The sequence below is a fragment of the Hyperolius riggenbachi genome, chromosome 1 (assembly GCF_040937935.1).
Source record: "Hyperolius riggenbachi isolate aHypRig1 chromosome 1, aHypRig1.pri, whole genome shotgun sequence".
In the NCBI taxonomy this organism is placed as follows: Eukaryota; Metazoa; Chordata; class Amphibia; order Anura; family Hyperoliidae; genus Hyperolius; species Hyperolius riggenbachi.
Genome location: NC_090646.1, coordinates 250,813,738 through 250,829,468, shown reverse-complemented (window position 1 = coordinate 250,829,468; position 15,731 = coordinate 250,813,738). Strand labels below are relative to the sequence as shown.

The window sequence follows — 15,731 nt, the reverse complement described above, 5'->3', positions numbered from 1 at the left end:
CCCCTCCTCCTGCCAAGACTGAGCTCCCATGAGCCCTTGCTACTGTCTGAAAATGCCTTGGCTCTCTGAAAACCTGTGGGCGTGGCTTGTTTAGTTTATAGGGGATTAGAGTATTAAAACAAAAACAAAAAAGTATTTGGCTTGAGGAATGCCCTATAAACAATAGGAAAGGAACACAATTATGCAATGAGTAAAAGTTCTTCTCGGATCCACTTTAGTATTGAGGGTACTTTTGGCTACCTAATACTAAGAGGCACCTGTAGCTACCTATGATGGGCAAGGGATGTGAGAGAGAAGTGACAGCTGAGACAGCCAGCACACTTGCAGTTTGGTGGAGGTTTGTAGGTTTATGGAGGGTGAAGTCTAAGATGCCGAGAGATCTGTGCCTACAGCCTCCTGAATGGTAAATCTGGATCTGGCTGGTGCATAGCTCCACCCCCTTGCACGAGCAAACTATGGTACTTCCATGGCACTGTTTATTTTGTATAGTGAGATTGCCAAGGCACACTTCTGCAGACCACGCTCTGGAAGGCAGTTCACACAGAGCTTGGAGAGTAAGTTTAAGGAAAAAGACATTGTAACTTTTATTACAAGTTCCCAGTCAGTACTTTAACCTCATAGCCAGTATGTTACCTTCTCAGCCTGCCAGTGGAATACCAGATCTGTTGCTGTCCCATCAGAGATAGTTTTTCTCATGAATGATAAAATATTTGATAAATGTCCACTTTCCAATATGACATCTTTATTAAATTCTTTATAACAAAAAAAACATTTATTTCAAAGCATCTACTTTATTGATTTGCACTTAACATGTAGGCCATATATACATTATGTCTAAGATTTATTGAAAATCAAATTCCACTTTTGTTAAAAGAAAATGACAGTGCCCTCATTTCAGAAGTATAGTTTAAGATTTTTACAGACATTATGTTTGCAATTCTACTGGGTTCCTAACATCCACCTGATGTGTCAGAGTTTGTTAGAGATAGTAGAAAGAGTTTGAATGTTTCCTGCTCTGAGAACTAAGTACTCCTGGGCCCATATGCAATTACATTTTTTTCACTTGAGTTATCTCCTAGGAGGTAATTTTCATCTTCTCTTTAATTCAACTTTTCAGCATTTTACGATTGAAAAAGTACCCAAAAGTTGGTGAAAAGGTACTATGAAATTTATTTTGAGTATTGTTTTACATGCTGGTGGCTTAAAAGGCATTTTATGACAAGTTATGAAAATATCACCTAGGAGAAAACTCAGAAGAAAAGGTGAATTGCATATGGGCCCTGGAGGTAGAGGGTTGTTACTAGGCAATCTATTCTGAAGTGTATATTACGAGTCACTAGAATCCAGAGTCTGGTCACTCCAAGTTCTGGTCAGCCAATATGCAAAGTGACTGTCTACTGTGGCCAATGTACAAAACAAAACACAGGAAATGACAAGACGTGGCCAGTTAAGTCCTGAAGTAAGGCATTCAGACCATGTGTTATTGACAGCATCTGTATTCCCTGGCTTCTCTCTCTGCCCCTTCCCTGGAAACAGGGTTGGCCGTCCGGATCACGGAGTAACCAACTTCAGGATCTGGCTGTAATATGTAAGCCAAATATTTTTATGGTTATTACTACTTGAGTTTTAGACAGGTTGCAAATGAAATTAACAAGAGATCTTCTAAGAACATTAAATGAATAAAAAGTAATTTAAAGCACTAATATCCCATAAGCATGGATTTTTATTTAAAAATATTATTGCTTCAGGTGTTTGCATCACACATGAATTAATTTACTTATTTCTCAGGATCTGTTGCCGTGATCTGCTAGGGCCCAAGCAAACCCTTGTCACCTAATAGCTCAGACTTCAGACCATGTTTTCAGGACAGATTTTGAACTATCGTCCCAAGATGCTTCAGTAAATCAATATCATCACTTGAAACCACTTCAGTAGTTTGTGTGCCTGGAGACAATGTTTTTCTCTTTGCCTTTTAAAGAGTAAATTCCACATTTAATCAGTAGTCTTCTAATATAAAGTTATAGCAACCTGCTGGGTCTTTTTCTTCCAAATCCCTACCAGGGCCCTATGTCCGCCGCCTTAGTACCACCTTCTTGCAGAAGAGGGCCTCAGTGTTTTCTCTGTTTGAGATAGAGAAAACAATACAACTCGTTCTGCAAGAAGGTGGAGTTTCACAATGGAAGGCGGTGGACGTGGAATCTGGGAGAAATGTGAAAGAAATCCCCCCGGCAACTTTATATTATAAGACTATCAATTAAATGTAGCATTAACACTGAGGATCCTCTTTAAAGTGGACCTGAACTCAGAACTTCCTCTCTGCTCTAAAAGATACGCACCAGCATAATATCCTTAATTTAAAAAAAAAACAAAAAACATTTTTCTTTGTTAGAGCTGATCCTAAAATAAATCTGCACTGTTTCTGCTTCCTGATTCATGGAAGCAGACAAATTGTTAACATCCTGTGCTTTCAAATGAGCTTATCTTATATCTCTGCCATGGCAGTCATGTGACACAGGGGAGAGGTCAAATTACAATTTGGGATTATGCACAGATGAGAGGGAATTAGATAGGTTTAACACTTTAAATACATACATAGTGCATTTCTCTATGTTTTCTTCTGTCCTGTGCAAAAGTTCATATCCACTTTAACCACTTTACCACCACCAGATAGAGTATCTATCCCCCTGTATTTACACAAATATAAACAAATAATAAACAATTGGTTTTGTTTCTATTTTTAGAACACACTAACTCTGTATCTCCATCTTGTTGCCAAAAAGTAAAACCACATCCAAATACCCTATTATACATGCATATACATTTTCATTGTTTTTAAAAACCCTTGGAGGTCAAGTGGATTCCAACAGTTTAGTGTGTTTTGGTGATTTATGCCAAATTGCACGTTAGTTTGGATTCTTTTTTGTACAATTCTGAGATGTTTTTGTGTTTCAAACATACAAGTAGCTGATTCAAATACAGATTTGATAACAACAGCTGTGTACTTAAAAGCAATCAAGATATTAAAATACTGAAACATGACATGCTTCAGTGGAAAAAGACAGTTGTGTTCATTTTTTCACTTTATAGTGGTAAGGTGAGCAGTTTAGTAATCTTTCAGTCCCTTTTGCAAGTTTTTGATAATGGATGATTGAGTCCTGATATCCAGTCTTGCTGTTAGTCACTTTTCTTTTCTGCCTGAGAGGAATAAAAAAAGGGAAGACACTGACAGATAGCACTGATAACATTGGCTACCTAGTAGCTTAAATTACAAATACATATTTTTGTAGGGATTAGTTGGTAATTGCCACATTTTTCTCTGTTGCTTTGACTTGCCCTAGGTAACGTGTCACTTTCTCTGTTTTAATTTAACGTTCAAGCCTTCCGCTGTGCAGTCTGCTAAAAGACATGCTTTCCTTGAGTGCCTCAAATCTCTTGCAGCTCCTTCAAGCAATACACAGCTTTGCTAAGTTGTGTGCATCAAAAACAAATGTTTTATTTATGTAAATGTAATGTGAGAACTGCCCCCAGCTAACTGTCAGTTATGGCTGTGTAGTCTTTCTTTACAGGATAACCAATCCTAAGGGAGAACATTTGTATTCTTGGTCAGTAGCTTAGCATTTCCATTAGACGTTCAAATTGTTTGGCAAAAAACAACACAGCAAGTAAAATCATCCACAATGCCCTTTTACTGTGCCATTTCAGTACTCTGGCATGATGATAAAAAAGAAAATCCCAATGTTTAATAATTTAATGTAGGGTTTCAGGCAAAGATTTAGCTGTACATTTATTTTCTCCTTGCACTGTAGACTTTAGGTACACATGACCGTGGAGTAGCAGGTGGTTAGGACATCATAACATGTCGTACTGAACTGTATCTCCAGGTCCCACCAAGGAGCTGCACTCATAGGCATGAGTTCTAGAGGGTCTTCAGAAAAAGAACTAAAGACTCTGCTGATGCCAGTGCTTGCAATGTTAAGCTGCAGCAAAACATGACCTAACATCTCTATCTTACAGCAGTTTACTCTTCTCCTCATCCTGTAATGGTTTAAAATACACCCCACAGGAGAGTAGTGTATGTTTTATAGTCTAGGGACATTTTACGGGGAAGTCAATTAACCTATCTGTATGTTTTTGGGATTTGGTAGGACACTGGAGTGCTTGGATGAAACTCACACAGACATGGGGCGCACATACAAACTGGTTTTTTTTAGAGACTAATGGCCACTGCGGTGGGGGAGCATACTGCAATGTGATGCAACACAGTATGTATGAAAGGGGCCTCACTAGTCAGCTCACAAATGGGTGTATTTTAATAGGTTGTTGTGAAGGAGTGGGGGATATGTGATCCTTTGGAGATGATCCTGAGGCAATGTTTCTTTTTTATGGTGCCCAAATTTATGCGCCTGCCTAATTTTGTTTAAAAGATTATTGCACACTTTCTGTAAATCCAATAAACTTAATTTCACTTCTCAAATATCACTGTGTGTTTCTCCTAAATTATATATTTAACTGACATTTTTTATCGTAACAACCAATGATTTATACAGGAAATTCATGACAATTAACAACGCTGCCCAAACTTTCTCATCCCGCTGTATATTTGGTGTAGGCACAATAACCTTATCCTCACTGCCATGAATTGGAATAATCATAAATTCTTCAATTATATGCTCAGGAATACAATAAAAAAACACTTCACATACATTCTGACTGTAAACAAATATAATCACGTATTAGACTTTTAGACTTACTTTAGTACTGGACAGTAAAGTTTGGTTTTAAGACTTTGAACATAGATTCTGAGGTGTACATGTTAACGTATGTTATAAGACAGTTATCAGCAATGGTGGAAACAAATGTTTTGAAGTCAGTTTGTTATTATTCATGATATTATTTAGTATTTATAAAGCAGATTTTCACTTTAGGACCTCTTCCAGCCTCACACAAAGCTGAAACACACAGGGCTGTAGAAAAACAAACTTATTTAATAACAGAAGGGAGACTTTAGAAAGGTGTTTGGAGCATTGCAAATGGCTGTTTGTGACTCATTTTTATAAATATATTTCTTGGCATTACTTATGTTCATCATGTAATGAAAGCTTTGCTTTTTCCAGTATTAATCCCCCTTGTAAAACATGAAATATATTACAGACATGTATATAAATTCATGCTATAAATAAACTTGTTGGTGCTGTCTGGGCTAGTCAGAAGAATGTACAGCCTTAGATAATGAACTCTAGCCAGTTGAAAAATTGGTAGATGGAATAGCATAAGAAGAACGTAGCTTTGAAATCTGCTAACAAGTTTGTCACACAATCTGCTGTGCATTAAATAACATCCAGGATATCAAGTAGCAATGAAATCAGAGGTCACTCACTAGACCCTGCTGTCAGATGAAGCTCATCACAAAACAATTCTTTTGCTATGCAGGATCAAACACGACACACAGTCAGATCTTGGCATCTTCTTCAGCATCCTGTGATAAAAAGAAGAAAAAAAGTATTTGGCAGCCTTTGACATAATATATGTGTGTCCCACTACTCTACACATGATGGCAGATTTAGCTTTCCTAACTCAGTGCTTTTATCTATTACAGATGCATTTTTGCTGACTGATGCATTTGAAATCTGAACAGTTTGCCAGATAAGCATTTGGTAGACATATCTGCTGTCACGTTTAACAAAAAATTACCATTTATAGAGGTAATATTTGAATGGTCTGTAAATTATATTTTCAAACAGTCTCTTCACTCATTAGACAACATGAACGTCACAGCAATGTAATGCCTTTTGTTTAGTGCCTTTACTGGGTTAATATTGCTCATATAGGCGCCGGGGGATGTCATATCACTGATATTTTACTATAGACCCTTCCTTTTGATGCCTAACAGAAATCCCTCCTCCTAGTAGCAGGGAAAAAGGGTGCCGGCGGCTAGTGGATTAAAAGAGCGTCGCCATAGACTTTAATGCATTTCTTGTTAATACGGCATCCCAGGCAGAAAAAAAGGCGCCCGAAAAAAATATTGTTAACCACATTAGAACATTAATGTTTATGAAATATGTTATGGTTTTAGAAACTTGCAACGTTATAGTTTTCGTCATATTATATCGTTTGTATGTACATATTTTGTTATCAAATATGTTATTGTGTCTATATGTGTAAGGGTGTTTGTGCAGGGGTGGTTGTTAGGTACCACCAGGGTGGTTGGTTAGGGTTAGGAACCACCAGGGGGTGGTTAGGGTTAGGCACCACCAGCGGGGTGGTTAGGCACCACCAGGTTGGGTGGTTAGGGTTAGGCACCACCAGGGGAAGTGATTAGGGTTAGGCACCACCAGGGGACGGTTTTGTGTGAGAGTAGGGTTAGATTAAGCTGTATTGTTGAATTATGCAATGATTTTTAAAGTTAATATCTTTTCATTTTAATCTCCCATATTTTTTATAATGGTATTTGTTAACCAATTTCATTAACAACGTTTATCCTTATTGAGATTTTGTTATCCACAGGCACCAATATGTTATCCAACCAGGGCCCTTTTTTCCTGCCATCCTTTTTTCATGCACCTCTCCTCCTATTGCCTAACACTAAACTTCCCTATTAATGCCTAACATAAATCTACCTTCCTAATGCCTAATACTTCCCCATGTCTCCGACACCCAAATGACTGAACTACAAATCGCTGTACTAGCCAATCAGCTTCTAATAATTGGCTATGGTATGTGCTAGCTACTATTGTATGTACTAGCAGATTGGCTACTAAAAGCTGATTAGCTAGTCAACTATAACTTATGTATTAGCCAATCATCTTCTACTTTACCCGATCGGCTTCTACTACTGAACCCGGTAACCAAATTCACCGTTCAGCCATTACTTGCTAATTGTCTGAGCTCAATTATAATTTTAGGAACAAATATTGCAACTGTAGTGTTACCCAATCAACTCTATGAAAAACAATTTTTACTTGTTTACAACAGAAATTGGGTGATTAAAACCATTTTGAGAAAGCCCCGTGGGCGGGGCGAAACGCATCAGTGGGTGGGGTGAGGTGGACCACGCTAGCGCTCACCATCCCGGGACGCCGGGCCGCACCATGCGCCGCTGCAAGTATACTGAAAGGGAGACCGGAGCAGCCAGCTGGATTAGCGCGAGGAGGTGACGCACACATTGCATCGGGCAAAGGACTTGAACGAGCCCTGAGCATATAGCTCCCTCAAGTCGATGGATCTGATGGCAGCAAGGTCGTGAGTAACAACAGCAGCAGCAGCAGACACACAGAGTTTGTACATGCTTGGAGCCTATGAGATAGATGGAAATCTGAAGACACATATCTTTTGGGAACTATGGACATTTCGGGCTACAACACATACACGGAATACAGGAATATTGTGGATGGTAGAGGCATTAGGCACAGCTGTACCCCCATATATGAACCAAGAAGTATTCCTAGATTCCACAAGGGGAAGATGATTAAAACTAGTCCAGTGATCCCAGTATTAAACTTCTAGGTGACAGTGCACTGTCAAACTGTGTGTGAGTGAAGAGGCCTCATGGTGTGCGCCGGGTGGAGGGCCCACAGATGTCCAAATATGATTGGGTAACCGATTGATTTGCATAAGCTGCGGCTGGGTGATCAATCTGGCTACATACCATCATGGGGACAGTGGGTGAAAATTAATACTAGCATACGTGGTCCAGATTGGTTTTAGGATTTTAATATGGTGTGAATCATGTTTTGTTACATTTTGCAGGCTAACATTAAAAATTTATATAAGCACAAGTAGATACTTTGGTTTCTGGTCTTGATTGAAAACCATTTTTTTGTTTTTTAATTGCTATGTTGGGTGGGACGATGTACCTTTTGTATGTGTATATGTATATATATATATATATATATATATATATATATATATATATATATATATATATATATACCGTGTACTATTCCTTCACCACTGTGGTTTCAGAATGGAAAGGCTATTCTTCCACTGATCTCAACCCCATCCATTTCCATTTTTGGCCCAAACCATTTACCCTGAAAATTGTGACTGTCTGCACTGTAATTGTGATAAGTAGGTGAACCAATCTTTTTCTGGTTGAACTTGGTGCACAGACGTTTTTTTTTTTACCTAACTAATATGAACCAGTGTGGGACATGCACAGAAAGTGCCAGCACCATAATCGCCAAGATAATATTTTAGTCTAAACAAATTCCTCTCCGAACACAGACGTTTGCTTCAGAAGACGGTAGCAATGATGATGTGGAAGACAATGCAAAGTGTATGCCACATTTTAAATATATGTTAAATACATTGTGATCCATACTCAAGGGTAAATGAAGGATTCCTAATTTACTGCAGTAGGTTTTTGGCTTTATTCCTCATTGAAAACCAAGCAAACATAAGCTGCAATGGACAAGAGATAACATATTAAAACACAGGCACAGCATGAACTGAAATTATTTTTACTGGTACTCATTAAACTGGCACAAGTTTCTAAGCGAAATACAATAGGTAGTCTGCACAGCTGCACAGTGCCACATAATTAAGGACGCTGTTTAGATAAATTGCTTTGCATATTTAGAAGAGGAGAAATAATAATAATGCTCTGTTGCTAAAATGGTGCAAAGTTAGTTCTCTTTTTCGTTTCTTTTTTCTCCCTCTCTTTTTTTTTTTTTTTTTTTTTTAGATATTTTTAGCGCTGCACAAAGTCAAAAATCAAAGTAGTGTGTGTTTTGGCAGGCAAGAGAGTAAATTATTTTGTGAACTTGATGTGTGCCTGTCATCTAGGGAAATGTTGATGTGTAGCTAACTTGCAAATTTTCAGAGAAATGGATCAAATTGCTGACATCTGTCAACAGTCATTTGTCAAACACACTTAGGCGAAATCTCCCAAAGTAATCTGCATGCATGAATGGAACAATCAATAGACGGAGTAGATAAGGCAACATTATTTGCAGTATAGAGTATCTTACAGCATGCGTTTTGGAAGTTGGAACAGTCTGGTAGGTCTGTAACTGATACTTAAAGTGTTACTGTAGCTTAGAATTTACATTGTGTATAAGATAATACTTTCAATAATTACAAATGGCTTCCAAAAGCCATTCCAAAAGCCCCATTGTTTTCTTACATGCATTTATTAGAATACCATCTTAAATGATTTATGCCTAAAATGTTTTGTTAAAAAATATGTTTGTTTTTCTAAATAACAAAGGAAAATAACAGCTGCGCAAATTTCTAAATCTTCAAGTTGTCTCTGGTGACTTAAAGTGAACCTCCAGACTAAACATCTACTCAGCAGAACTGAAAAGGCTTGGTGTTTCTTTAACAGTTTCACAGCATCAGAACTTTGCTTTTCTTACCAAAGCATCATTTTAGCTGCATTTTTAGCTAAGCTCCACCCATCAAAGAAAACTGCCCGGGCTTTTTTTCCCTGATGCTGTGCAAAGCATGATGGAATTTCCTATGTTGTTATTCATGTTGCCTAGCAACTGGGAGGGGTGATCAGCACACAGGACAGTTGGAACTGTGTCTCATGCTCCCTGTCACCTCCTTTCAACCAAAAAGATGGCTGCCATCATGAAATCAAACATTTGCCTGTTCTTTTAAAACGGGGCGGGTAAGAGATGTTATTACCTATCTATTTTAATTAACATAACTAATGTAACTTAATGACAGTATTTTTGTTTATGCTGAAGTTCCTCTTTAAAGAGGAACTCCAGTGAAAATAATTTAATATAAAAAGATGCTTAATTTTTACAATAATTATGTATACATGATTTAGTCAGAGTTTGCTCACTGTAAAATCTTTCCTCTCCCAGATTCACATTCTGACATGTATTACATGGTGACATTGTTACTGTGGGCAGATTATGTAGCTGTTCTGGCTTTAACAGACAGCTATAAACAGCCATTTCCTGTGTGTGTCATTGTTACATTGTGGCAGTTTGCCCAGAGTACCGTACGGTACCAGAGCCTCTTGTGGGAGGGGTTTCAGCACAAAATCAGTCATACAGCGCCACGTGATGGTCTGTTTGTGAAAATCATTATATTTTTCATGTAAAAGTGGGTATCAGCTACTGATTGGGATAAAGTTCAATTCTTGGTCGGAGTTTCTCTTTAAGGAGCCTGCTCACTCCCAGTCACCTGGAAACACTCCCCTGTTAGTCATATTATTGTGCAGGAGGGAGAGTAGCTGCTCTGTTGGCTAAAGCCGCACCTCCCAACTGACAGCTTTCAATGACTTTAGATGATTGACTGGGTGCTGGGGAGGGGTGGAAAAGATTAGGGGTGGTGTAGGCAGCTCTAGATTGGTAAAGGAAAAATAAAGGTCTAAAAGTTTAGAAGGCGTTTTCCTATTTTGATTTGCAAAAACAGCAATGAGTAATGTTTTTGTACACACTTTTTTATTCAATGATTCATTTAACAACTTCCCTATCACCCATTGAAGGCAGAAAGCGTGTGTATGCATGTGTGCCCGCTTACATGTGTATGTGAGCACCCCCGCGACTCCCATGGGTGTATTCCGATCCTTCCAGCAGCAAAACTGTTAAAAAGTGCAAAAACAGGCCATTTTAAAACTTCAGTTTTGTATTAAAGCGATATAAAACCCTGACATAATATTCAATAAAAACATGTATTATTATTCATTTACAAAATTACAAGTTCCCAAAAGTACAGTTTTTTGCTTTGAGAGCTGACTTTGCATTTTATTCATAACTGGTTTTATTCATAATGTATTGTCTGTGTCCAGGAGCTCCTGCACAGTCAGAGAATGTGTCACATTACATTCCTCACTTGATACAATTAAGTAAACACAAGATAACATTATCTAAATTTCGGATGCATCCAGATTTCTCTGCACTGAACTTTGAATGCTGTTCTAGTAAAAAAAATAGCTGGTTGTATATAATATGCTGTAAATATTTTTTAGAGCAAAGACGAAATGCTGGGTTTCATTCTGCTTTAACATGTTAAATTAATGTTTTACTAAGTGCCTAATCAGTTTAAAAGTTTGCCATTTACTTTTGGTGCCCTTGTCCTTATTCCAGTTTACTGGCATAGCAGACTTAGTCTTTGGTCTGTTTAAACCAGGTTTTCCAAAACGTCTCAGTTGTAGTTCATTTCTGTGAAATGCCAGGTCCAAAATTACCATATTGCTATTGCTATTGCCCAAGCATTTCTAAACTTGCACATTGTGTATAAAATGTGGACCAGTGAAATGACTAAACAACGAAAAGCAATTCCCTTGGTTAGTTCAGCTACTGTTTGACTGTTTGAGTCAAGCAATGGTCTTGTGGTGTTGATGTTCTCTTTTACAAGTGGGATTAGCTTTAATGCACTAGTTAATGTCTGGATAATTGAAATAATTCATAGTTTACTTACTTTTAACGTGAATATTTATCCATACAGACTCCATGTCTTTAGAGTTTTCAGCCACTTCATAACTGACAGTAAAGAGGTTGTAACAAACAAACTTCTCCACCTTTTCTTCCTGATCTGTCCTTTCTAAGCACACTGTATCCCTCCAAATGTACCATCCAGTCATGGCTGTCATCCTTCCATGTCTCCATTGTTTTCCCAATCGCATAATCATACAAGATCGGGCAGAAAACAGATTCTCTCTAACAAATACTTTTTCAATTAAAACTTATTAGCAGAAGTTTTTTTTCCCTCTATAGCTATTATGGTTATTATTTGTGCTGCAGCTACGCCAACCTAAACATGAGGAACTCCAGTTTTGATGTCATGTCCATTTTAATTTGCCTATTTATTTCCGATGCAGACATCTGTTGCATGTAACAGTTTTTAGTTGCTGAAGATGTTTTTTTTCCCATTCCACATTAACCATGTCCCTTTGCTGTCACATTAGCACATTTGTTCATTATAGACCAGTTTATCTGTTGCTTTTGCTGCTATCACAATCCTCCAAATAAAAAGGAGACAACCTGTCAAAGGACTTTAGCTTTTGTTGGGCTAAATGGCACTATATCTTGTAAGGCAACCGAAAAAAAGGTAAAAAGCACAAGATACTGCTATAACTTTGATCTAATGCTCTGTTTGTGCAAGCATGTGAGGAGCAATTTGTCTCTTCTGTCTCTTCCGTATGCTATTTGATGTTTATATTGAAAGAGTAAACACCTGTTTTGTCTTTTTCACTTACAGAGCACAGAGATGAGCCCAGCAAGCAGCACAGCTTCACTTCCGATTAGCCCCACTGCCGAAAGAAATTATCCTTTTAAGGTAAGAACTGCTTGGCTTTCAGTACATAGCCTTCTGTTATATACTTTACGTAGAGGCTTTTACTACTTGGAACAATATCATTTTTGGTAATGACAGTCCCGTCAAAAGAAAGTGTTTCTGTGTCGTGTTAGACAAGACTATTTTATAGGGAGAAAAACAAAATATTATAAAAGTGATACCATTTGATGGTTAAAGTGGACTTGACTTCAGAACTTCCTCTCTACTCTAAAAGATAAGCAACAGTATAGTAATAAATAATGTTTTTAAAGAAAAACAAGTCTTTGTTACAGCTGATACAAGTCCTGCAATAAATCTGCAGTGTGTCTACTGCCTGATTCATGGAAGCAGACATAAGGTTAACATTCTGTGTTTACAAATTAGGTGCTCTGAAAAGGTAACCAGCTGACACAACTAAGAGAAAATTACTGTAGTCACAGCGGAGATAGAATTAGACAGGCTAAACTCTCTAAATACATACAGGGTGCATTTTCTATGTTTTCCTTCTGCCCTGTGCAAAAGTTCAGTTCCTCTTTAACTGAATACGTTTCATAAGGGGATCTTTTGGGGAGGTAGCCCCCTTTGTCAGGTGTATTTGTAGATGTAAGATGTGAAAATATGCTCAAAGAAGGGGACTAGTTCCCTAAAAGCATAGATTATTCTTATTATTTTAGTTAGCACGTAGAAGGTATCATGGTATCAAAACCTTGTTGTTGTTTTTTTCTGGACCCCTGATAATTGCAGCTAATAGTAAAGAAAACAGATGTTGGCACAAAGTGGTGAAACACAAAAATGTTTAGATCTTTTAATTAGCCTCACATGAAAGGGACAGACTGGATCTGTTACATACAGTACCAGATGGAATGCTTACTTATTAATGCTACATACATAACTCAGCTAATTGTCACCTGGGAAGATAATTCAGGAAAACAAAGTGAGTACAGGTGTCCCTGACTCTATTGCTGATGTCTTTAATCATGCATCATTTAAGATTATTACAGCATATAAAACAGTAATATTAGAGAGCACAGATACGTAAGTATCTGTATAAGGGGAGAGGCCCATGTAAAAATCCTGTTTTCTTGAGAATGAGAAAGTGATTCTACAGAAGTATAGGTCTTTTTTCAGTTCCAGGAATGTGGTATCTTTCAGCATAGTAGAAGCAGTAGAGTGTTGGCTAACACAGTACAACACACTACTGCTTCTACAGGAGTATAGAAGACGTGGTAGCAGTATGTAGGTTGTGGCTGAGGTAGGGCCAGATTTAAAATAAGGCACTGTAGACTCCTGTCTACAGGCACCTGATGATGGAAAGGCGGCTCACTTCCAAATGCCTTTCTCCGTCCTTCCCTATGCTTAGTCCCAAACTGAGTGTGAATAATAGGTTACTCACCCATTTATCGGCATTCCACTGACGAGATCTCCCTTCAGTCGGGGGCACCATAATACTGGGGGTACCTTTTACTACCTAATAATAAGGGGCATCTGCTTCTACCTATGACAGGCAGGGAAAGTAAGGGAGAAGTGACAGCTGGGCCAGCCAGCACACTTGTGATGCGGTTTGGTGGGGATTTGTAGGTTCATGGATGGCGAAATCTAGGGTGCCAGGACATCTGTGCCTATAGGCTCCTGTGACGTAAATCCGGGCCTGGGCTGAGGTGATATTTGGAAAATAGTGAAGCGATCCATTGTTCTATTGTAGTCCTCACAGTGGGACACACTTACATTGTAAGTCCTTGAATACATGTCCCTTTTGCATACATTTGCGTTAATATACTTCACAACCAAAGTGCTATATGCAGATCACAGAACTACTTGCCCATTCTCCAACCCAACAGGTTTCGGCCTTCTGCCATTGTCTGGGGTAATGGGGTGTGAGCTGCAATATTGGGCAATATATAGAAATGAGCTTACAGAGTTATTAATTACCAGTGTCCTGTTTGCCCATCCCTACCTATGGGATCATTCTCCTGTAGTGATTGATTGCATTATCTGCTTCCTCAGTCAGGGGCTGTCAGCTGACTCATGACTCAGTCCTATGGGAGATCAATCCCATAGATAGTGACAGGGGACCAGGACACCAGGCATTCATGACGCTGTAAATTCAATACTTTATATTGCCCAGTATTGGTGCTCGCTCTTCATTGAGAAAATTGTTCTGTGATCTGCACATAGCACTTTGTTTGTGCAGTATATTGTAGTGCAGTTATATGAAAAATGGTCCTGAATGCAGGGGCCCACAATGTTAGTTTCTATTGCTGGAACCTTTATAATTAACTGCATACATGTTTTGGTAAAACTTTTTATACTATATCATTATTTGTGTGGGGGTAGATATTTGTGAGTCTGTGTCTCTCTGTGCACTTAATGGCTGCAGTAAGTCTGAGATTCTGATTGGATTAGATAGTAGTGAAGTGCTGAGGAGTTACTGGAATTTGCAATTGGATCCTCTGGCAGCTGAGTGCTACTTGGGACAACACTTGTGTGCACTGGCAAACGGAGGGAGCTATTCCGGGTATCTGGAACACCCCCCCTGCACTGAGCTGTGTATTCAGCCAGGGAAGCCCGCATAATATAAACAGCCTCGTTCTCCCTCTCTTCTTACTTCTGGTGCCTCCCTCCAGCTAATAGAATGAGAGAGGCAGCCCAGCTTCCCTCACAACGAGCTTCCCCCACAACGAGATGCAGCCTGCAGTGAGAGAATGTTGATTCTGGAGTCCCGGACTCTCCACAGCACAGAAGTGTCAGACATGATGCAATTAGAGGGCAGGCAAGCTGGTAAATATACACAGCATGATGCAGAGCTTGCCTGGACTCAGGGTTCATGAGCAAACATCTGTATGGTCTCACCCCATTGTTATAATGACTGCATGTGTGAATAAGGTGTTAAACAAGTTGAAAAGTTTTTGACAGTCCCTAGACTCCAGGAGGGTTCTTTCTGACTTGTGTGGGAGACTGGCAGGGACAGGAGTCCGATTACAGGCATGTAGCCTGTCTGATGTGGGACTGCAATACAGATAAGTTCTCTTCTCCATCTCAGGCTATTCTCAATTTCTCCACTCCTCTCTCTGGGCTAGTGTAACGCCAAAATGACAATAGCAATCGCTAGCAATTTGTGAGTGTGATTTTGTGAAGCGATTTTCAGAGCGATTTTTGAATGAATCGCTCAAAAACATGCTACATGCAGTATACCTGCGATTTTGAAAAAGTCACAACGCTGCTGTGGGAACACCCTCATAGGGTAACATTAGCCAAGCGCTTTTCAAATCACTGTTGATTTGAAAAACGCTCAGAAGCACTCTTGGTGTGCACCAGCCTCCTTCATTCACTTTTGTTTCCCTCTTCCCCTAGAGCTGGCTGTGTCTTCTTGTCATACAGGAAAGCTAAATAAAAGTGCAATTCTAGTGAGGCAAAATATTATTTAGTATTTATATATCGCCTCAATCTTCCGCAGATGCATATATCCCTGCATTATATGGGTATCGCTTGTGGTATGT

The 15,731-nt window shown here is 38.8% G+C and overlaps 1 protein-coding gene across 7 annotated transcripts in view; it reads left to right on the top strand.

Annotated features, from left to right (window-relative positions):
- Positions 1–15,731, top strand: part of CCSER1 (coiled-coil serine rich protein 1) — a 1,139,724-nt gene that overhangs the window by 837,690 nt on the left and 286,303 nt on the right. For all 7 annotated transcript variants that reach the window (XM_068232582.1, XM_068232600.1, XM_068232592.1 and 4 more), the window contains one exon: positions 12,160–12,237. In XM_068232582.1, the coding sequence (XP_068088683.1) occupies positions 12,160–12,237 (78 nt within the window). The remainder of the gene's footprint in view (positions 1–12,159; positions 12,238–15,731) is intronic.